At 40.6% G+C, this 22,840-nt stretch overlaps 1 protein-coding gene across 8 annotated transcripts in view; it reads left to right on the top strand.

Moving 5' to 3' along the window:
* The first annotated feature begins 997 nt into the window (after positions 1-997).
* The window catches only part of FAN1 (FANCD2 and FANCI associated nuclease 1), a 36,561-nt gene continuing 14,718 nt past the window's right edge, over positions 998-22,840 (top strand). Inside the window, exons 1-6 of one of the 8 annotated variants that reach the window (XM_025437695.3) lie at positions 998-1,184; positions 2,027-3,450; positions 5,879-6,019; positions 10,321-10,522; positions 16,096-16,329; positions 21,860-21,991. In XM_025437695.3, coding sequence (XP_025293480.1) covers positions 2,181-3,450; positions 5,879-6,019; positions 10,321-10,522; positions 16,096-16,329; positions 21,860-21,991 — 1,979 coding nt within the window. In that variant the 5' untranslated portion in view covers positions 998-1,184; positions 2,027-2,180. The other 7 variants (XM_025437697.3, XM_035714097.2, XM_025437696.3 and 4 more) reach the window with 7 other exon arrangements.

Genomic DNA, 22,840 nt, shown 5'->3' with positions numbered 1-22,840 from the left:
TGGTCTATGGCTGCTTTCACACTACAACAACAGTGTGACCAGAGACCCAATGGCCAGAAAAGACTAGAACATTTAGTACCTGGCCCTTTACAGAAAATGTTTGGCACCCTACATGACCTGCCCTCTGCTACCTACCTCTCTCACTTCCCTCCTGCTCCAGTGAGTTGTCTTGGCCTTCTTGGTATTTCTAGACCTGCTAGGCAAGCTTCTAGCTCAAGGGACACTCCCTGTTGCTGTTTCATCTGCTTACAATCCCCTTTTCTCAAGTACCCACTGCCTTACCTCCTTCAAGTCTGCTCATAGGTCATCTTTTTCAGTGAAACCCTTCCTTACCACTCTTTCATACTGTAGTCGTCCTCCCTACCCTCACCCTGATGTTCCTGGCTTTCTCTTCGAAGTATTCATCTTTTAATTCTCTACATAATTTATTTTTTGCTTTTTTTTCCCTTCCGTCTTCCTCCACTAGAATGCATTTTCCATGAAGGCAGGGATTTTCCTCCTCCTCCATTCCTCATTCTGTTCACTGCCATATTTTGAGCATCAAGAACCTCCTCACCTGACAGGAAGGCAGGCACTTGACACGTATTTGAGGCCGAATTCCCTATTCACGTCCCTTTCCCCTTCGGCTCGTTCATCTATCCATGCATTCTTTCGACGCTGTGTGTGGAGTAAGGACACGCTGGCCCTGCTGCGAGCACTGGTGAAGGGTACCCGGGGCCCTGCACTCAGGGAGCGGACACTCTGGGTCATTCGTGGGGAGGCTAGAACCAGCTGCTGTCGGTGCTCAGGGGCTGGTAACTGGTACACTCTGCCTCAGTGACAGTTTTCCGTTGTTAAGCAGCCGTTCTGGGACACGAAACCGTATCGCTTCACAATGAAACCATATAAAGGGCCGAAGTAGTGGGTACTCCCGACTCCCCACGGCCCAACTACTTTACACTTTATTGGGCCTCTGCTCCGGAGCTCCTCCCTCCGGCCTCCTGCGGCGAGGCGGCGGGCGGCGGCTCTTCGGGGGAGCGCAGCACGCGGCTGAGCCCCCGAGCCGACTCCGGGCGCGGGTCCGCGGGGCCCGCGGGGGCAGCTTCGCCCAGGGGGCCGCCCGACACTGGGTGCGCCCCCACAAGCAACCTTCCTACCGGCTCGGGACAGGGGTTCGGTCCGGGTGCACGGACAGGGGTCGCCAGGTGTGGAGGAGGAGGTGCCCGGGGAGCCCCCGGCTCGGCTTCGGCCCCTCGGGAGGAGGGGTGGGGGGCAGCCTGCGCTGTGAAGGGAGGGGATCGATTACTCGGGCCTCCGCTTGCCGCGCCTGTGGCGAGCCGAGACGCGGAGATAGGCTGGGCATGTCTGGCCGCGCGGAGCTGGGTGGGAAGCCTGGGGCGGCCGGCCGGGGCGCGGGGTCCGGGGGTGCGGGCCGCATGGGGGAGCGCTGGCGACTAGAGGCGGCCGGGCGGAGGGCGGAGGGCGGAGGACCGAGGGCGGGCGGGCGTGGTGGCGGAGCCCAGGTGCGCGCCCGCGGCCCCGGCGGGGAGGCCCGGCCGCGCGCCCCGGAGCCTCGGAGGTGCGGTGGCCGCGCCTGCCCTGGGGGCCCGGGGCGCGGTGACAGATGCCCGCGACTTGGAGGGAGGGGGGAGGTGCTGTGCGAGCCTGTGAGACCGAGCTGACCCGGGGTCGTGCAGATGGGCTTTCTTCCTCCCGGAAAAAGTCACTGATGCAGGGGTTTAAAAAAGGAATCTGGAACCGTCAGGCTTTCGGTTTTTACAAATGGATAGTTTGAGATCATAAAAAGCCTCAGGAATGATCCCTGCGGAGCCTCACGCGGTGGTTTGATGGCCGAGGGTCACCGCGAGATATTGCGTGTGAACCCGGAGCAGAGCCCTGGTCGGTCCCAAGGCCAGGACTTTCCTGACCTCACGGAGACGGTGGTTGCACATTGTTGTGTGGAGGAGGAGGTGGTGCCCGGGGAGCCCCCGGCTCTATTGTCGAACTCAGAACAGTATTTTTAATCCACATGTGTTTTATGTTGTAGGGAGAAGAAGCTGACTACATGAAAACATGAAGTCAAATAGAAGCCCACTTGTTATTATTTCAAGCCAGGGAAGTAAAAGTGAACCACTGCTGTCTTTACCCAGTAATATCCCGGGTTTTATTACTGGAAACACCCAGTTTTTCTAATACTCATTATGTCAGAAGAGAAATCTCCTGCAAAGAAAAGACCTCGTAGAAGTTTATCAATCAGTAAAACTAAAAAAAATGAGTATAACTCCATTATTTCTTTTTTTAACAATGCACCACCTGCTAAACTTGCCTGCCCTGTTTGTAGTAAAATGGTGCCAAGGTATGACTTAAACCAGCATCTTGATGAAAAGTGCGTTAGTGTTAACAGTGATGACACTACTCCAGTTGATCTGAGGCATGTTGGCTTAATGAATTCAGATGTGTCCACAGTAAATTTAACCAATGTTGTCTTAGAAGATGTAACACCGGGAAAGTTGTCACCGTCAAAGACGGGTTTAATCCCTGACCAAAGTAATTCCATAAAAATGGTCAAAAGACAGCAGACCAGCCCTTACTTTAAAAATAATGATAAATTGATGTGCAAAAATCAAGATAAGCAGAGACATCATAATGTGAAAGTCATTACTCTGGGAAGCCTGTCATCTAAATTGTCCAGAAGATACGCAGAAGCTAAAAAATCAATATGTAAGAATAATGAGGAATTTGCCAATAAGAGTCCACAGAGTTCCTTATCCACAGTGGGTAGGAACCTGGTTGACAACTGTTCAGAGATTGAGGACAAGGATCAAATTTTGGAGAATAGTTCTCAAAAGGAAAACGTATTTACCTGTGACTCTCTTGAGGAGCAGAGAATTTCTGAACATAGTGTAGAAGGCACTAAAATACTGGAAACTGAAAGCCAAAAGGCTACCCAGGAATGTGGGCGATCATCCCTCACCCCTGCCTTCTCAGATAATGCTTCTGTGTTATTTTCACCAGATTTAACTCTTGGGAATCCAGTGGAGTCTACTTCAGAGGAAAGTCTTGCAAAGTGGGAGAGTATCACAGGAGTAGATGATAAAGATGTTGAAAAATGTGAGGCAGGTAGTTGTGAAGAAGAAAAAATGACTGTTGCTTCAGAAGCTAAAACCCAGTTGTTAAACTGGGAGACAAAATCTCCTAGTTCTGCACATGATGTTTCTAAAGGCTGTAACATCCATGTCCTTCCTCTGGAAGGTGATAGTGACCTAAAGAATGAAATTACTTGCAGAATTACTTCAGAGCAGGGGTCAAGCTATGATGTTCCTGATGAAACAAGAACAGTACCACCAAATCATCCTTACTACCTTCGGAGTTTCCTGGTGGTGCTGAAAGCTGTATTTGAGAATGAAGAGGATAGGATGCTCTTCGATGAACATGAGAAGGAAATTGTAACTAAATTCTATCAATTATCAGGTATCTTAACCTTATGTTCCTCCATTTGCTTTCCTGATTTGGCTAGTAATCTAATGACCACAAGGAGTCAGTGTGGTTCTGAGTCCTCTGGGAATACTCAGGGGAAGCAGCCAGCTACATACAAGGTTTGAGAAGAATATGCATGACAAAGAGACAGGATTTTGTGGCTAGGGATGTTTGCTTCTGCACTATCATCCTTACAAGCTCTACTTTGGTTATAATGGAAGCACCTGTTTTTCCTTTATATGTGTATTTGATGGTTGTAAAATAGCCTTTTCCAGGTTAAAAAAAAAATAGGGATTTAGGAAAGTGTACTTTGCATTCTGAGCATGCAATCAAGCTTAACTTAGGTTGTTGCTTTATTGTTTTCACATACCATTTTCTCAAAAATGAAAGTGAAGTAGAATATAGGAAAGAACAAACCAAGGCATATTAAGGCATATTTTTCCCTCCCAACAATGTTTTAGGTTTCTAGACTTCGCTTTTTAAGGGTAGGGTGTGGAGGAATTGGAAACTTTTAGGCTAAATTGGTGCATTTAAAAATACTGGTCTGTGCCTCAGTTCCTTGGCAGCCAGTGGTGGCTGTAAGCCCTTAGTGCTGATTTGGAACAGAAGCCACCCTGGTTGTTGCACTGCTAATCCAAGGGGCCATGGTAGCTTTTCGGAACGAAGTCCCTTCTGAGCTGCGGAAAGCTTACTTCAGGGCTATGCTCACCTCTCATTATTAGTAATCTTGTCTGACTCTTCAGTTGGATTAAAAAAAAATCTTAAATATTACTAGTAATGTTCAGGAGAAGGGTCTTTGTTTTAAATTCCCACAATGAAATTACAGTCTTCGTTGTATTACTTTTTTTTTTTTTTTTAGAGATTTTATTTATTTATTTGATAGCACGAGCAGGGGGAGGAGCAGAGGGAGAGGGAGAAGCCAACTCCTCACTAAGCAAGGAGCCCAATGGGGGGCTGGATCCCAGGACTCTGAGTTCATAACCTAAGCCAAAGGCAGACATTTGACCAAATAAGCCACCCAGGCATCCCGTTGTATTACTTTTAACATGTGAGTGATACTTCTCTGCGCATAGTTGCACAAATTATCCACACAGCCTCCATCTCTACTTGTGCTATCCTCACCAGAACATGGACATAAATGACACCCCATTACTCTTCTATCCACAGAAGTCACAGATCTTTGGTTGGGTGCTGGTTGCATTCATGCGAGCATTTGAGTAGTCTGTGTGCCTCTGTATAATTGAGAAGTATGAATAGTTTCCCTAGTGCAAGTTTTGGTAGATTCTTGTGTATGGCTCCCCACCAATAGTCATTTGCAGTGTCTCTATGTGAAAATAAGTGTTGCTAATTGAGTTTCCCTCTTTAAAGAAAAAAATGAAAAAAAGTTGAAGATTTAAGAAGTGTAATTATACCATTTTAGAATTGGCAGAAATCTATTTATTTTAAAGATTTTATTTGTTTATTCATGAGAGACAGAGAGAGGCAGAGGGAGAAGCAGGCCTCGTGCAGGGGGCCCAATGTGCGACTCGATCCCAGGACTCCAGGATCGTGCCCTGAGCCGAAGGCAGGCGCTAAACCGCTGAGCCACCCATTCAGGGTTCCTGAATTGGCAGAAATTTAAAGATAATCCAGATAACAGGAAATTTGTGACCAGGTTAATCAAATAACTTTGCCAAGATCACTGAGTTAGGGATGGTTGCTTTACCAAACCTACACATATTTTGAAAATCTTTTCAGATTATTTTCAGCCAATAATAGAGTCATGCATATTAAGCTGAAAGCAGAGAACAAAAAAACTGGAATTCTGGGTAGGGCTTCTCTGAGTGAAAGTATTGGTGGCTAGAAAAATGAGAAACCTGGTTCTTAGAAGTTTTGAAATGGCCAATAACCATTACCAATTTTGGAAATTTTTAGTGGTTGATCTGCCCATCATCAAATACATCATCTTGTTTAATCTTTTCACCAGCATTGGGAAGATGGTGTTATTTCCCCAGGACCCCCCCCCCCTTTTTTTTTTAACAGAAAATGGAGTCTTGGTAAGGTTCATTGACTTGGATAATGCACAAGAGGCAGAGCTGGTCCAGGGCTTGAGTAAGCATAGGTGTATTTCTTTTTTTTTTTTTTTTGAGATTCATTATATTTTATTTATTTCAGAGAGTGTGCGCATGTGTGTGAGTAGGGGGTGGGGCGAAGGGAGAGAATCTCAGGCAGACTCCCTGCTGAGCACAGAGCCCGATTCAGGGCTTGTCTCATGATCCATGAGATCATGACCCAAGCCAAAACCAAGAGTCTGAACTAACCGACAGCCACCCAGGTGCCCCACCATAAGTGTATTTCTAATAGAATATATTTTACTCAACTCTGTTTTGAAAAGTATATTGTTTTGAGAAGGGAGATAATATTTTTCATAACTTTATTGCAGCTAGTGGTCAGAAGTTATATGTAAGACTTTTTCAACGTAAATTCAGCTGGATTAAAATGAGTAAATTGGAATATGAAGAGATTGCCCCTGATTTAACACCTGTGATTGGAGAATTGCAGCAAGCAGGCTTTCTGCAGACAGGTATGATTAGTCAAAGGAAATGTAATCTGAAAATAGGGCATGAAGAACTCAGTTTCTGCAGAATGATGGTGCTGTTGGTGCCTGGCAAATACTAATTTTTAAAAATTGAATTTTTAACCTTAGGACAACAAATTATTCATGTTAAAGCCATTCTTAGCCTGGGTGAAGACTATTTGTTGTTTTCTTGACTGTCTCATGTTGAGGACAATAAAGTCTCCCCTGGGTCCCTGAAGGTCCTCAAAAGTCTCCCTCACTGAGTCAGTGAAGAAACTCACCCCTTCTCAGCTCTCACCTTCTAGCAAGAATCTGACTCATTCAGCTGCCTCATCTTTGTGATAGAATGAAGCTGGTTTACTTGAAGCTAATATTGCCTCTAAAAGCTTCATCCACCCCCTCATGTACACACATACAGCTCTTGTAGTATGTAAGTTGATTGCCTCAAGTTCGTTGATTTAAACCTATGAGACTGTAGTTTTGGTGGTCTTGTCTCTAGCATCCATTAAGCACCTACCTACCTGGACTGAAAGTGATATTGTACTGGAAACATTGGTGGAGGGAGAATGTGAGTCTTAGGTAGTTGCTGACAGCCTTTTTTTTTTTTTTAATTTTGTTTATTCATTCATTCATTCATTCATTCATTCGAGACACAGAGAGAGACAGGAGACCGAGAGAGGCAGAGGGAGAAGCAGGCTCCATGCAGGGAGCCCAATATGGGACTCCATCCGGGGTCTCCAGGATCACACCCTGGGCCAAAGGTGGCGCTAAACCACGCGGGCTGCCCCGTTGCTGACAGTCTTGACTTGTCAGTCTTGAAATAGGCAAATCAGACCAAAGCCAGGTGGTTTCTGTGTGGAAGTTTGTAGTGAAGAGCACTTAGTAAAGTGAGGTTAGGTGATGTGCTGGGACTGGGGGAAAAGGCAGAGGGGCTCAGTTAAGAAGCTTGAATGAGAGGGATTAGGCAGCAGGATGCAGGCCCTGCTTGGAGCACTGCTTCCAACACATCAGTCCATAAGGGCCACTGGGGAGCTTCTGTCCTCACCTGACTTGGACGGTTTGGTGCAGATTCATAAATTCACAAGTTTGACATGCATGCCAGGTGATTGCTGCAGGTGAGCCTTGACTTACCTTTAAATGACCTTTAACCACAACCCCAGTGGCTCACTATTGTGCTCAATCAAGTCCAAGTCCTGCCCTCGATCTGCATGACCCCATGGGACACGGTCCTGCTCACTCTGCTGTGGCCACAGAGCTCTCCTTGGGGTTCTGCAGCAAGCTGAGTGCACTGCTTTCAGAGCCTTGTACTTGCTGCCATAGCTCCCTCAATTCACCCAGCTCTGCATCACCTCTTCAGAGGTCAGTCTGACCACCCTACATGGAACCAGCCCTTCTGCTACGTTTGCTTTGCCTCAGCCAGTTTTGTTTTTATTTATCATAGTTCTCAGCACCTGACATACCTACTTACTTGCTTGTCATGCAAAGAAAGAGGTGAGCTGCTTGTGGCCAGGACTTGGTTTGTTCATTGTAGTGTGCCCAGGGCCATAGAACATTACTTGGCATGCAGTGTGCACCTAGTAAGTCTTTACTGAATGGAGGAAAAAGGCATTGCCCTAAGCTGTAAGTGCCTTGAAGACAGACACCAGCCAGGTCTGATTCAGCTGAATCTCAGGTCTAGACTGGTGTCTGGGTCTCGTGATAGCATACATGTGTATGTTTGTTCAGTAATTGAACACATAAAAGGGTTTCCAGCCAGAGGCCTGTACAGGGAGAGCAGAGCTGATGGTCAGTTTACTCTGATCTGTTTGGGAGAGGTCCAGTTGGAGGCCTTGTAATCAGCAAATATACCAGTGAGTTTTTAATGAGGGTGTCTAAGCCATAATAGTTACCCATATGTGTCTTTTTTTTTTTTAAGATTTTTATTTATTTATTCATGAGACACACAGAGAGAGAGAGAGAGGCAGAGACACTGGCAGAGGGAGAAGGAAGCTCCATGCAGAGAGCCTGACGTGGGACTCGATCCTGGGCCTCCAGGATCACACCCCGGGCTGAAGGCAGCGCTAAACCACTGAGCCATCAGGGCTGCCCCATATGTGTCTTTATGTTATTCAGACTTTACTTTTTAGTGAGAAATTGTATTTTATAACTTTTATGAGATACCTATTTTCCATATTCTGTAATAATTGGTTTGACAAACTAATTACAGTTCCTTTTTTTTTTTTTTTTTTTTTTAATAAGAGAGGGATGGGGTAGAGGGAGAGAATAAAGAGAATCTTAAGCAGGCTCTGTGCCTAGTGCAGGGCCTGATGTGGGGCTTGATCTCATAACTCTTGAGATCATGAGCAGAGCTGAAATCAAAAGTCGGACAGCTGCACTGACAGAGCCACCCAGGCGTCCCTACTAATTACAATTTCTGCAGTAGAATTTCATTGTACTTGCATTTTTTTTTGCAGTCAGCAAGTTTACTCTGTTTATTAAAGTCACGGAAATGGTTTGACCAAAGTGCACAATAGAATGACATCACTGGTTTGTTATAAATCACAGTGAATTACTAGAATACAACAATGTCATTCCTTTACACAGAGGATTACAGGATGGGGTGAATATTATAAAGGATAGGATCTTTTCAACACATTAAGCCAATCAGATTTTACACCTCAACTATGTACCTTTGAAAAGACTGGTTAGCAAAGCTGAGGGGTTTTCCTCCTCTTTTCTTCTCTACCAATTATTACTAAGCCACAACGAAAAAAGCCATGCACAAATTTTACAACACCTGATAAAAAACAGATACAAAATCTTGTTTACTTCATCACTTGGTAAAGCTTGTATCTTTGCTCCTTCATTTTTCTGATTAGGCCACTTGTCACATGACTCACCCCTAAATGAAAAGCTGTTAATAATTTAGCAGTATTCACCCCTGTACACATATCAAGATACACTCCCCATAACCATCAAGTCCATGTCTCTTTCCTGTACATTAACACAAATGAACACACCACAAACCTAGGACTAAAGACATTTACTATACAGTTTTAAAAATTAATATATCTAGCATCACTATCAGTGTATTTCAGATCCCATATTTGGGAGAGGGGATGCTGTATGTACAACCCAGCCCATCTGAAGATTTGGGCAAATCTGCCAGAAATGTATGAGGAAAGCCCTGCAATGTGCCATACATAACCAGTAGCTTTCTGCCTTGCAGAGGGGAATCCAGAGCAGAGCTGTGCATTTCCAGAGTAGGAAAAAACCCAGAGCTTAACGTCTTATGGGCGAGTAACTTTTCATAGAGTGAAAGGCAGAGTTTTGTCTTCTTAAACCCATTTTAATGTCACAGCATAGTCAGTGAAGAAAACAGAGTGGTCATCTGTACATAGGTACATAGATCTGGCTAGCCTAAAAAGAAACATTTAAGATTTTTACAGAAAATCTACCATAAAAACAAGTCTTTAATTATGCTCTTATCCATCTACTCACTAGTTCAATCACTGGCTGCCTCTAAACCTAGCAAACCATAATCCGAGGTCCAGCAACTCACTCCTCACCCCGTCCCATTCCAAAAAAGAAATGGCTTCTGCATGAATAATTCAAAATGGTCTTATCCATAAAGTAGCAGCCTCAAACTGTAGTGGAGACTGGCGACTGGATGGTTGTTCCCCTGGGATTTGGATTTTTAGAGACACTTCCCAAATGCAGAGTTGATTCTCAGGGAGCTGCTGTCCCCAAATCATAATGTTACTTCAAACAGTGTTATTGTACCTATCTAAGTTCCTCATAATTGTCAGCTACTAATCAGCTATTAGTATAATGAAATAAAACTGTTCCCAGAAACGAGCAAGACCAAAGCTTGCTTTTTGATTGGTTTGTTTGAAGTTCCCATGGTAAAGAACCTTAAGGCAGTTGGACTGTGGCCTGCTAGAGCCATCCGGGGCAGACTGAAAAAAACTGTTGTGTCAGAGTTCTTACATCAAAAATTTCCCCCTTTATCAACTGGGGGGATGGATTTGTTGCTCATTCCTTGAGTTCAATAGAGACCTAAGGTCAAGAGTTCAAGGTCACCAACTCCATTTAAAATGTCTAACCCACCTAAGTTTCTCACATGGTTTGCTCAGCTATTCATCCACCTGGGTATGCTTTGGATTGTAAGTCTTCCTTGATGATATTACAGATTCAGTTAAAATTTGTCTTGTTCATTATATTTGCATTTAAGTAAGCTTCATTCTTCTCAAAGTCAATAGAGCTAGAAAATAATAAAAATCTTTAAAACTATGTTTACCTTTTTTTTTTTTTTTAATCCATTTCAGAGTCTGAGTTGCAAGAGCTCTCTGAAGTACTTGAACTGCTTTCTGCTCCTGAACTGAAAACCCTGGCAAAGGCCTTCCACTTGGTGAATCCCAATGGACAGAAACAGCAGCTGGTGGACAACTTCCTCAAATTGGCCAAACAGCCTTCAGTCTGCACTTGGGGCAAGAATCAGCCTGGAATCGGTGCAGTGATTTTAAAAAGGTTTTGTTGGATATTGTTTCAGTAAAAACATTAAAATGTTGATAGCACATATTAACTTATGATAACAGATGGTACATTGTTTCAAATTATAATTTCTTATCTTATTTGTAGTTAGATTGATAAGACAGAAGAGCCTTATCACAATAGCTTGGATTCTTTCTTGGTTTATTTTTAATAAGTAATACTACTAAGACCAAGGAATTTCTAGGGCCAAGAAAAATCAGGAAGCAGTAGGCATGTGGTAAATTCTAGTATATTCTTATTCAAGAAAAATGCAATTTTAACTCCTTTCCTACAGGACTTACAGTAATATATTTGGTCGAATATTTATTTTAGTCAACTCTTTATTGAAGTATAATCTATCAGTCTTAATATGTAGTTTTTCTTGGGTTTAGAACATAAAATTGACCAAGAGCTATGGTTTGTTTCTTTTGCTTTTGTGAAGACCTTGAAATGTTTCAATTTGGGGAAAGATGTAAAAACCTTCAGAATTTATTTTTTTTCCTCACATTATCTCTAGAATGCAGCTATATTAACTTTAATTTGGAGTTGTTGAGGATAAAGTAAGTGATGCTTTTGAAAACACTTTAAAACAATGTCAATGTTTATTTTGTGTAATATATAGTGTGTCTTTCTGAATACACACATGGGCATATATGTGCATGTGCACAAGTAACTTTCAGCTGTTATGTGTCAAGAGCCAATCTTTGTTGGGAGATACTACAAATATTAATCTTTTAAAAAAACATAGCTACAAACAAGACATGCATTATTAAGAAAACTGTCACTACTAACTCTTCAAAAAGTTTAATACTATAGGTTTTTAAAAAATATTTTAATTATGTATTTATAGTTAATTGACTTTTAGGATTATAGAATCTTCGTAGTATATTAAATGTCTTCTAAGACATTTAGACATTAAATGTCTTCTTAGACATTTAGACATTCTTTTTTTAAAGATGATTAATTTGAGAGAGAGAGTGTTCGAGCAAGCAAGAGCATGCACGAGCTGGGGGGCGGGTTGTGGAGAGTCAGAGGGAAAGAATCTCAAGCATACTCCCCACTGAGTACAGAGCCTGATGTGGGGCTTGATCTCACAACCTGGGGACCATGACTTGGAGTCAAATACTCAACTGACTTGAGCCACCCAGGCAGTCCCCTAAGTCCTTTCTCTTTATTTTAGGGGACCCACTTCCCCTAAGTCCTTTCTCTTTATTTTCTTTTTCTTTTTTTTTTAATTTTAAGGATTTTTATTTATTTGACAGAGAGCAAGAGAGAAAGCACAAGCAGAGGGAGCAGCAGGCAGAGGGAGAAGGAGAAGCAGGCTACCCACTGAACAGGGAGCTTGATGAGGGGCTGGATCCCAGGACCCTGGGATCATGACCTGAGCCAAAGGCAGATGCTTAACTGACTGAGCCATCTGGGCCCACCTAAGTTCTTTCTTGTTTAAATTTTTTTAAAATTTTATTTATTTATTCATGAGAGACACAGAGAGAGAGGCAGAGACATAGGCAGAGGAAGAAGCAGGCTCCCTGCAAGGATAACAATGTGGGACTTGATCCCTGAACCGGGATCACACCCTGAGTCGAAGGCAGATGGCTAACTGCGGAGCTACCCAGGCATCCCTAAATTTTTTTTGTTTTTATTTTAATTCTAGTCAGTTAACATACAGTATTATACTAGTTTCAGGTTGTACAATATAGCGATTCAACACTTCCATTCAATACCCAGTGCTTATCATGACAAGTGCACTCCTTAATCCCTATCATCTATTTCACCCATCCCCACACTCCCCTCCCCTCTGGTAACCATCAGTTTGTTCTCTATAATTAAAAGTCTGTTTCTTGATTTCTCTTTCTCTCTCCCTCCCTCTAATTTTTTCCCCTTTGCTTGTTTTGTTTCTTAAATTCCACATGTGAGTGAAATCATACAGAATTTGTCTTTCTCTGACTTATTTCACTTAGCATAATAGTCTCTGGATCCATCCATGTCGTTGCAAATGGCAAGATTTCATTCTTTTTTATGGTTAAATAATATTCCATTGTATGTATATACCACATCTTAATCCATTCATCAGTTAATGGATACTTGGACTGCTTCCATAAATTGGCTATTTTAAATGATGCTGCTAATATACCAGAGTACATGTGTCCCTTCAAATCAGTATTTTTGTATTCTTTGGGTAAATACCTAGTAGTAAAATTGCTGGATCATGGGTTAGTTCTATTTTTAATTTTCTGAGGGAGCTCCATACTGTTTTCTAGAATAAGTAACTGCACCATTGTGCATTCCCACCAACAGTGCAGGCAGGTTCCTTTTTTCCAGATCCTCACCAGCATCTGTTTTTCTTGTGATGTTGATTTTAGCCATTCTGACAGGTGGGGGGTGATATCTCATTGTGGTTTTGATTTGCATATTCCTGATGGTGAATGATGATGAGTATCTTTTCATATGTCTGTTGGCCATCTGTCTTTTTTTTTTTTTTTAATTTAAGATTTTACTTATTTATTCATGGGAGACACAGAGAGAGAGGCAGAGACATGGCAGAGGGAGAAGCAGGCTCCATGCAGGGAGCCTGATGTGGGTGGGACTCGATCCCGGAATTCCAGGATCATGCTGTGGACCAAAGGCAGGCGCTCAACTGCTGAGCCACCCACGTGTCCTGATCTGTATGCCTTCTTTGGAGAAATGTCTGTTCATGTCTTCTGCCCATTTTTTAATTGGATTATTTGTGAGGTTTTTTGGGTGTGTTGAATTATGTAAGTTCTTTGTGTATTTTGGATACTAACCCTTTCTTGGATGTTATTTGCAAATATCTTCTCCCATTCTGTAAGTTTTCTTTTAGTTTTGTCAATTATTTCCTTCACTGTGCAGAAGCTTTTTATTTTGATATAGTCCCAGTAGTTTATTTTTGTTTTTGTTTCCCTTGCTTCAGGGGACATATCTAGTAAGAACCTGCTTCAACTGATGTCAAAGAAGTTGCTGCCTGTTTTCTCCTCTAGAATTTTTATGGTTTCCTGAATCACATTTATGTCTTTAATCCATTTTTAACTTATTTTTGTGTATGCTGCAAGGAAGTGGTTCAGTTCATTCTTCTGTATGTGGCTGGCTGCCAGTTTTCTCAACACCATTTGTTGTAGAGACTGTCTTTCCGACTGGATGTTCTTTCCTGCTTTGTTGAAGATTAATTGTATAATTGTTGGTTCATTTCTGGATTTTATGTTCTGTTGTATTGATCTGTGTGTCTTTATTTGTGCTAGAACCATACATCTTTGATGACTGTAGCTTTGTGGGTGCCTGGCAGGCTTCAGTTGTTAGAGCATGGGACTCTTGATTTCGGGGTTATGAGTTTAAGGCCCATGTTGGGTATAGAGATTATGGATTACTACAGCTTTGTAATATAACTTGAAGTCTGGAATCATGATCCTCCATCTTTGTTTTTCTTTTTGAAGATTACTTTGGCTATTTGGGGTCTTCTGTGATTCCATATAAATTTTAGGCTTCTTTGTTCTAGTTCTGTGAAAAATGCTGTTGGTATTTTGACAGGGATTGCATTAAATGTGTAGATTGCTTTGGGTAGTATAGACATTTTAATAATATTTGTTCTTTGATCTATGAGCATGGAATGTCTTTCCATTTCTTTGTGTCCTCTTCAGTTTCTTTCATGAGCATTTTATAGTTTGCAGTGTACAGGACTTTTACCTCTTTGGTTAGGTTTATTCCTAGATATCTTATTATTTTTGGTACATTTGTAAATGAGATTTTTTAAAATTTATCTTTTTTTTGCTTCATTATTGGTATATAGGTATATAGGTATATAGAAATGCAATTTCTTTAATTGTATTAAGTATTTTATGTAACCATATGTAACATTTTATAAGTAAGTGAACATTGAAATTAGCAGTGCTCTCAGTATAAGCACTAAGGATATGAACAGAAATAAAAGAAATAAGGTTAACTTTTTTTTTTTTTTTAATCCCTGACTTTGGACTTGTAGGAACATAAGATTCTCAAGGCTATTTTAGTTGTACTAAAATCACTGTCCTTTAAGATTGTACTTTCTTTCTTCATTTTGTTGTAGAACTCAGCAATGGAACCTGAGTCTCTGACAGCCCCAAATAAAGGCAGTGCCTTGTTATTGTACTTTGCTGTTATCATGAAGAAACAGAAAAGGCGCATTATTTATACTTTCTTAATCCCAGTAGATAATCATTGCTCATTTTACCATGTTTAATGGTTCCTTCTGAACTCAGAGAATTGGCCAACTGGGGCATCCCTGGGATGCTGAATGGAGATGGACAAAGTGTGGGCACTTCGTATCAGTCTCTGTTAGATGAGTGACTCTTAATTAAATAGTGGTGTGATAGGAATCTCACCTGTGTCCCCTCATGTATCTGATGGTGCACTAATTTCTATAACACCCTTAGGATGTAGCACTGCTTTTGGGTTAATAATTCTGGGATGGATAGGAAAGTAAGGTCTTCCATTAGGCCAGTGGTTCTCAACTGCAAGTGACTTTGCCCTCTAGGGAATATCTATCTGGTAACGTCTGGAGGCATTTTGATTGTCTTGATGAAGAGGGAAGTGAGCACTACTGGCATTTACTGGGTAGAGGCCAGTGATGCTGCTGAGTATCCTATAATGTACAGGACATCACCCTTCTCCCCAGCAAAGAATTATCCTGCCCACATGTCAATAGTGCTAAGTTTGAGAAACACTGTTCTAGATGGTATCCAAGTTGTAAGAGCCAGAGGGCCCACGTGGCCCTGAATTTAATTCAGACCTCCAGGCCTACCTCGAAGGCATCCAGAATCAAATTCAATTTACTCTGAGGTAACCCTAGAGCAGAGATGCTTTTGGACAACTTTGCATATCACAGAATAGCACCAGATCTTGGGACCACTTTTTGGTACACAAAATCATGCTAACCAACAGCCTTTGATGATGGCATTTTATTTTATTTTATTTTATTTTATTTTATTTTATTTTATTTTATTTTATTTTATTATTTTATTATTTTATTTTATTTTATTTTATTTTATTTATTTTATTATTTTATTATTTTATTTATTTAATTTTATTTTCAAAAAATTTTTACTAAGTAGTCTCTATGCCCAACATGGGGCTCAAACTCACAACTCCAAGATCAAGAGATGCATGCTTTACCTACTGAGCCAGCCGGGTACCCAAATAATGACATTTTAAATAAATATTATTTAATCTGAATGTCACTTGTCAAGAAGTGAAAACGGCTACTTGTATGACTTTTCTTGTATTTTACACATTCATGACCAGTATAAACCTATGTTGCTTTTTTATTGAGCCAAACCTTATGTCAAACGATTTGGAGATAGAATCTCATTTAATCTTCACCATGTCCCTGGGTAGGCTCTGAGCCTCAAAGAGGTTAAGTTAAGCTCCAAGTTCACAGAGCTGGAAGTGGTAGATTTGCTTCAGGGTTAGAATAATGATTGCCACTTACCTTTATTTTTTCTGAGAATAATTTGTAAAATCTAACCTCCAAATGCTTTTTAAAAAAACAAAGTTATTTATCTATACTGTACATTTTTCAGAGCTAAAGCCTTGGCGGGACAGTCACTGAGAGTCTGTAAAGGTCCTCGAGCTATTTTTTCCCGGGTCTTGCTGCTTTTTTCCCTGACGGACTCACTGGAAGATGAGGAAGCCGCCTGTGGTGGTCAGGGACAGCTTTCGACTGTGCTTTTGGTCAATCTTGGCCGAATGGAGTTTCCTAGGTACACCATCAATCGGAAAACCCAGATCTTCCAAGACAAAGACGATCTCATCAGGTAAGATCATATATTAGCTCATTATAATAACTGTGTCACTTTACATGTACGTAAAAGTTTTCATTATTATTATATGTTTCTGAGACTATAAGGAGAATATAGAAATATGTTTAGATTAAGGTTGCCCAAAACCAATGAGTTTGGAGTTAGAACTACAAAAATTTTTCCTGCCCCATGTTCCCAAATAGCTTTGGCAGGAAACATTTTGTAAATACAGACACTTGAACAAACCTGCCTTGTGAATATGTTAGTGGCACGAACAAGGCCGAAGATGAATGTTTCCCTAGCAATAACGCTTCAAATGAAGCTAATACTAACTCTAACTTGTGTGCGTATACTCAAATCATGCACATGCAAGATTAGAGATTGTCACCAATCTGTTTTGGCACATGGACTCAGTGAATGTTTGGTTTGACTGACAAAGCAGGTTTTGGTAAAGATTTCCTACAGGAAAAAAAAAACTTGGATTTCCTTTAAAAGCCCATCATTATAAAAAAGATTAATTTAGATTCCTAAAATGGCACTTTTGATTCTTGATTTAAAGTTTATGACTCATATGTAACTGAAATTGATTCTGATACTTGATTTTAGGAGAGTTGTTAATATGTTGTCTAATGTGTGCTTTAAAAAATAACATTGAAATTATGGAATCAAAGCAGCATCGATATACATGGACTCTAGCCCAGTTTGCTGAGTTGTCAGGAAGCTCACTGTCTTGTTTGTGTCCTACTGGAATAAATTCTTTTAAATAAGAATATGTCCTTACTCTGTTTTGAGTTGTCTCATATCTTTTAACCTTTTCATTTTTAGTGACTTTATGTTCTTTCTCTTTGATGAAACTGTGTACACTGAAGCCAGGTTCCAGCCTCTCTGTAGTAAAGAACTGGTGAAACCACCCCGTGCCTCAGTTTCCCCATCTATGAAAGGGATGGATAATAGTATATTCCTCCAGATGTGTGTTAATACATGCAAAGTACTTGTGCTTAGAGCCTGGCTCTTGGGGATGACTTAGTATGTCCTAGTTAGCATTATAATTGTCCTTATTACTGGCCTAAGGGAGATTACTTTTTAGTTCTATGATTGACAAAACCATGGGTGACAAGTTCAAAAGCAGGGGAGCTGGAAAGAAAAAGCATGCCAGATTCTTTTGAGAAAGTAGGTATCCCCAAAATATTGGGATTGTCCCTGCATATTTTCAGACCATAATGCTTTGAAACTAGAAATAAATCACAAGAAGAAATTTGGAAGAAATTCAAACATGTGGAGGTTAAAGACCATTCTGCTAAAAGATGAAAGGGTCAACCAGGAAATTAGAGAAGAATTAAAAAGATTCATGGAAACTAATGAGAATGAAAATACAACTGTTCCAAATCTTTGGGATACAGCAAAAGCAGTCCTGAGGGGAAATACATCGCAATACAAGCATCCATTCAAAAACTGGAAAGAACTCAAATACAAAAGCTAACCTTGGGATCCCTGGGTGGCGCAGCGGTTTGGCGCCTGCCTTTGGCCCAGAGCACGATCCTGGAGACCCAGGATCGAATCCCACATCGGGCTCCCGGTGCATGGAGTCTGCTTCTCCCTCTGCCTGTGTCTCTGCCTCTCTCTCTCTCTCTCTCTGTGACTATCATAAATAAATAAAAAAAAAAAAAAAAAAAAAAAAAAAAAAAAAAAAAAAAAAAAAAAAAAAAAAGCTAACCTTGTACCTAAAGGAGCTGGAGAAAGAACAGCAAATAAAACCTACATCCAGCAGAAGAAGCAAGTTAATAAAGATTCGAGCAGAACTCAATGAAATAGAGACCAGAATAACTGTGGAACAGATCAACAAAACCAAGAGTTGGTTCTTTGAAGGAATTAATAAAGATAGATAAACGATTAGCCAGCCTTATTAAAAATAAAAAAGACTCAAATTAATGAAATCACGAGTGAAAAAGGAGAGATCACCACTAATACCAAGGAAATTCAAACGATTTTAAAAACCTATTAGCAGCTATATGCCAATAAATTAGGCAATCTACAAGAAACGGATGCATTTCTGGAAAACCACAAACTACCAAAACTGGAACAGGAAGAAATAGAAAACCTGAACAGACCTATAACCAGGGAGGAAATTGAAGCAGTCATTAAAAACCTCCCAAGACACAAAAGCCCAGGGCCAGATGGCTTCCCAGGGGAACTCTATCAAACGTTTAAAGAAGAAACCATACCTATTCTACTGTTTGGAAAGATAGAAAGAAGTGGAATACTCCAAACTCGTTCTATGAGGCCAGCATCACTTTGAGGCCACCAAAACCAGACAAAGACCCCACCAAAAAGGAGAATCATAGACCAATATCCCTTGATAAACATGGATGCAAAAATTCTCAACAAGATACTAGCCAATAGGATCCAACACTACATTAAAGAAGATTATTCACCAACACCAAGTGGGATTTATCCCCGGGATGCAAGGCTGGTTCAACACTCGTAAAGCAATCAATGTGATAGATCATATCAACAAGAGAAAAAACAAGAACCATATGATCCTCTCAATAGATGCAGAGAAAGCATTTGACAAAATACAGCATCCATTCCTGATCAAAACTCTTCAGAGTGTAGGGATAGAGGGAACATTCTTCAGCATCTTAAAAGCCATCTACGAAAAGCCCACAGCAAATATCATTCTCAATGGGGAAACACTGGGAGTCTTTCCCCTAAGATCAGAAACATGATAGGGATATCCACTCTCACCACTGCTATTCAACACAGTACTAGAAGTCCTAGCCTAAGCAATCAGGCAACAAAAATAAATAAAAGGCATTCAAATTCAAATAAAAGGCAAAGAAGAAGTCAAACTCTCCCTCTTCGCAGATGACATGATACTGTACATCAAAAACCCAAAAGTCTCCACCCCAAGGTTGCTAGAACTCATACAGCAATTTGGCAGTGTGGCAGGATACAAAATCAATGCCCAGAAGTCAGCGGCATTTCTATACACTAACAATGAGACTGAAGAAAGAGAAATTAAGGAGTCAATCCCATTGACAATTGCACCCAAAAGCATAAGATACCTAGGAATAAACCTAACCAAAGACTTAAAGGATCTATACCCTAAAAACTACAGAACACTTCTGAAAGAAATTGAGGAAGACACAAGGAGATAGAAAACATTCCATGCTCATGGATTGGAAGAATTAATATTGTGAAAATGTCAATGTTACCCAGGGCAATTGACACATTTAATGCAATCTCTATCAAAATACCATGAAAAAAAAATCAGAGAGTTAGAACAAATCATCTTAAGATTTGTGTGGAATCAGAAAAGACCCCAAATAGCCAGGGCAATATTAAAAAAGAAAACCATAGCTGGGGACATCACAATGCCAGATTTCAGGTTGTACTACAAAGCTGTGGTCATCAAGACAGTGTGGTACTGGCACAAAAACAGACACATAGATCAGTGGAACAGAATAGAGAACCCAGAAGTGGACCCTCAACTTTATGGTCAACTAATATTCGACAAAGCAGGAAAGACTATCCACTGGAAGAAAGACAGTCTTTTCAATAAATGTTCCTGGGGAAATTGGACAGCCACATGCAGAAGAATGAAACTAGACCATTCTCTTACACTGTATGCAAAGATAAACTCAGAATGGATGAAAGATCTAAATGTGAGACAAGATTCCATCAAAATCCTAGAGGAGAACACAGGCAACACCCTTTTTGAACTTGGCCACAGCAACTTCTTGCAAGGGACGTCCATGAAGACAAGGGAAACAAAAGCAAAAATGAGTTATTGGGACTTCTTCAAGATCAAAAGCTTCTGGACAGCAAAGAAACAGTCAACAAAAATAAAAGACAACCTACAGAATGGGAGAAGATATTTGCAAATGATGTATCAGATAAAAGGCTAGTATCCAAGATCTATAAAGAACTTATTAAACTCAACAGCAACGAAACAAACAGTCCAATCATAAAATGGGCAAAAGACATGAACAGAAATTTCACAGAGGAAGACATAGACATGGCCAACAAGCACATGAGAAAATGCTCCACATCACTTGCCATCAGGGAAATACAAATCAAAACCACAATGAGATAACCACCTCACACCAGTGAGAATAGTGAACATTAACAAGACAGGAAATAACAAATGTTGGAGAGGATGTGGAGGAAGGGGAACCCTGTTGCACTGTTGGTAGGGATGTGAACTGGTACAGCCACTCTGGAAAACTGTGTGGAGCTTCCTCAAAGAGTTAAAAATAGATCTGCCCTATGACCCAGCAATTGCACTGCAGGGGATTTACCCCAAAGATACAGATGAAACATTCAGTGAAATGCCAGGACACCTGCACCCCAATGTTTCTAGCAGCAATGTCCACAATAGCCAAACTGTGGAAGGAGCCTCGGTGTCTATCGAAAGATGAATGGATAAAGAAGATGTGGTCTATGTATACAATGGAATATTACTCTGCAATTAGAAACGACAAATACCCACCATATGCTTTGACGTAGATGGAACTGGAGGGTATTATGCTGAGTGAAGTAAGTCAATTGGAGAAGGACAAACATTATATGGTCTCATTCATTTGGGGAATATAAAAAATAGTGAAAGAGAATAAAGGGGAAAGGAGAGGAAATGAGTGAAAATATCAGTGAGGATGACAAAACATGAGAGACACCTAACTCTGGTAAACAAGGGTTAGTGGAAAAGGAGGTGGGCGGGGGGTTGGGGTGACTAGGTGATGGGCACTGACGGGGGCACTTGACTGGATGAGCACTGATATTATGCTATATGTAGGCAAATTGAACTCCAATAAAAAAATATCCAAAAATACCCCCCCCCCAAAAAAAACCCATCTTTTTGTTATACAAAGGGCCTTAAAATGTAAATGAAATTCGATTTAACTGACTTCAGAAATGGTAATTATATAATACCTGGTAATATGATACCTGATCTGATAAGCCTTGTTGGTACTTGAAATATATCATGTCTTTTTTTTTTTTTAAGATTTTTTATTTATTTATTCACGACAGACACAGAGAGAGAGAGAGAGAGAGAGAGAGAGAGGCAGAGGGAGAAGCAGGCTCCATGTAGGGAGCCTGACGTGGGACTCGATCCTGGGTCTCTAGGATCGCGCCCTGGGCCAAAGGCAGGCGCTAAACCGCTGTGCCACCCAGGGATCCCCCCTAATGTGATTTTGAAGTCAGTTATGTGTTTATGGAGTTGCTGCCAGATTGTTGAATGAATGAATGAGTAGAAGAATGAGAGCCAATGAGCTGATTAATACTACATTTATATAGTGGAACATGTTATGTAATAATACGGTGTGAATATTTTTATCTTTCTAGCTAGGTAGCCTATATTAATTGTTTCAGGCTACTTTAGGGCAGTAACATGTTTTTATTACTAGAGTAAGATTTAAATACTCTTCATATTTTCAAGAAACACTTTACCCTTCAGAATTAGATCTCAGGGATAGGATGTGGTATTTGTTATGTGAATGTTCATTCACATTTGAAACTTGGATGATGTGGATTTTTCCCTCAGATATGCAGCCGCCGCACACATGCTGAGTGACATTTCTACTGCAATGGCCAATGGGAACTGGAAAGAAGCTAAGGAGCTCTCTCAGTGTGCAAAAAGTGATTGGAACAAACTGAAAAGCCACCCTTCCTTGAGGTGAGATCTTTTTTAGGTACCTGTCAAAATTTACTTACCTACAAAGTGATTTCAACCACTTGAGGTAATTCTCTTCATGAACAACTTAGTCCTTTTGTTCTGTGGTCAAATCAGCTGTGTAGGTGAATTCCCCATTCGCTTTGCATAGTCAGTGTTGTGTGACATAGAAGGAAATGTCTGAAAGTCTGAAGTGAATTTTATATAACTCAGCACTCTGCAACAGGCATTTAAGTGAACAAATGGCTTTTTGCTTGCCTTTTTTTTAAATTGAGGTATGATTGACATATAACATTATATTAGTTTCAGGTAAAAATATGATTTGATATTTATATCTTGCAAACTGATGATCACAGTAAGTCTAACATCCATTGCCATCGTTACAAAACTTTTTCTACTCTCAGCAAATTTCAATAATGCAACATAGTATTATTAACTATAGTCCCCAAGCTGTACATTACATCCCCATGGCTTACTTCTTTTATTATTGAAAGTTCATACTTTTGAATTCCCTTTTGGTATGTTTGCTTTTCTGAGTCTTGGTCAGCTGAATTTAAATGTGGGGAAAACCCTGGCAGGACAGAGATGGTGAAACCATGCTAGATGTGTTCTTCCAGTGGAAATTCAAGTAGGTGTTAATCTGAAAAAAAAAAAAAAAAGAAAGAAAAACAAACTAAATTGAACATTTTCTTTAAAAGCTCAAGTACACAGCATATGATTTTTTTTGGCTTGATAAATGTTAGACATATTTTATATTTGTTAAGTATTCTTTTATATAGGGATGAGGAAAATTTGTAGTGTTAAATAGCTCTTTCCAAAAAAATCTGGGACATAAAATTCATACAGAAATGA

Source organism: Canis lupus, chromosome 3, assembly GCF_003254725.2.
Source record: "Canis lupus dingo isolate Sandy chromosome 3, ASM325472v2, whole genome shotgun sequence".
NCBI lineage: Eukaryota > Metazoa > Chordata > Mammalia > Carnivora > Canidae > Canis > Canis lupus.
Note: the sequence above shows the minus strand (reverse complement) of the source record. Positions and strands in the feature narration are given on the sequence as shown.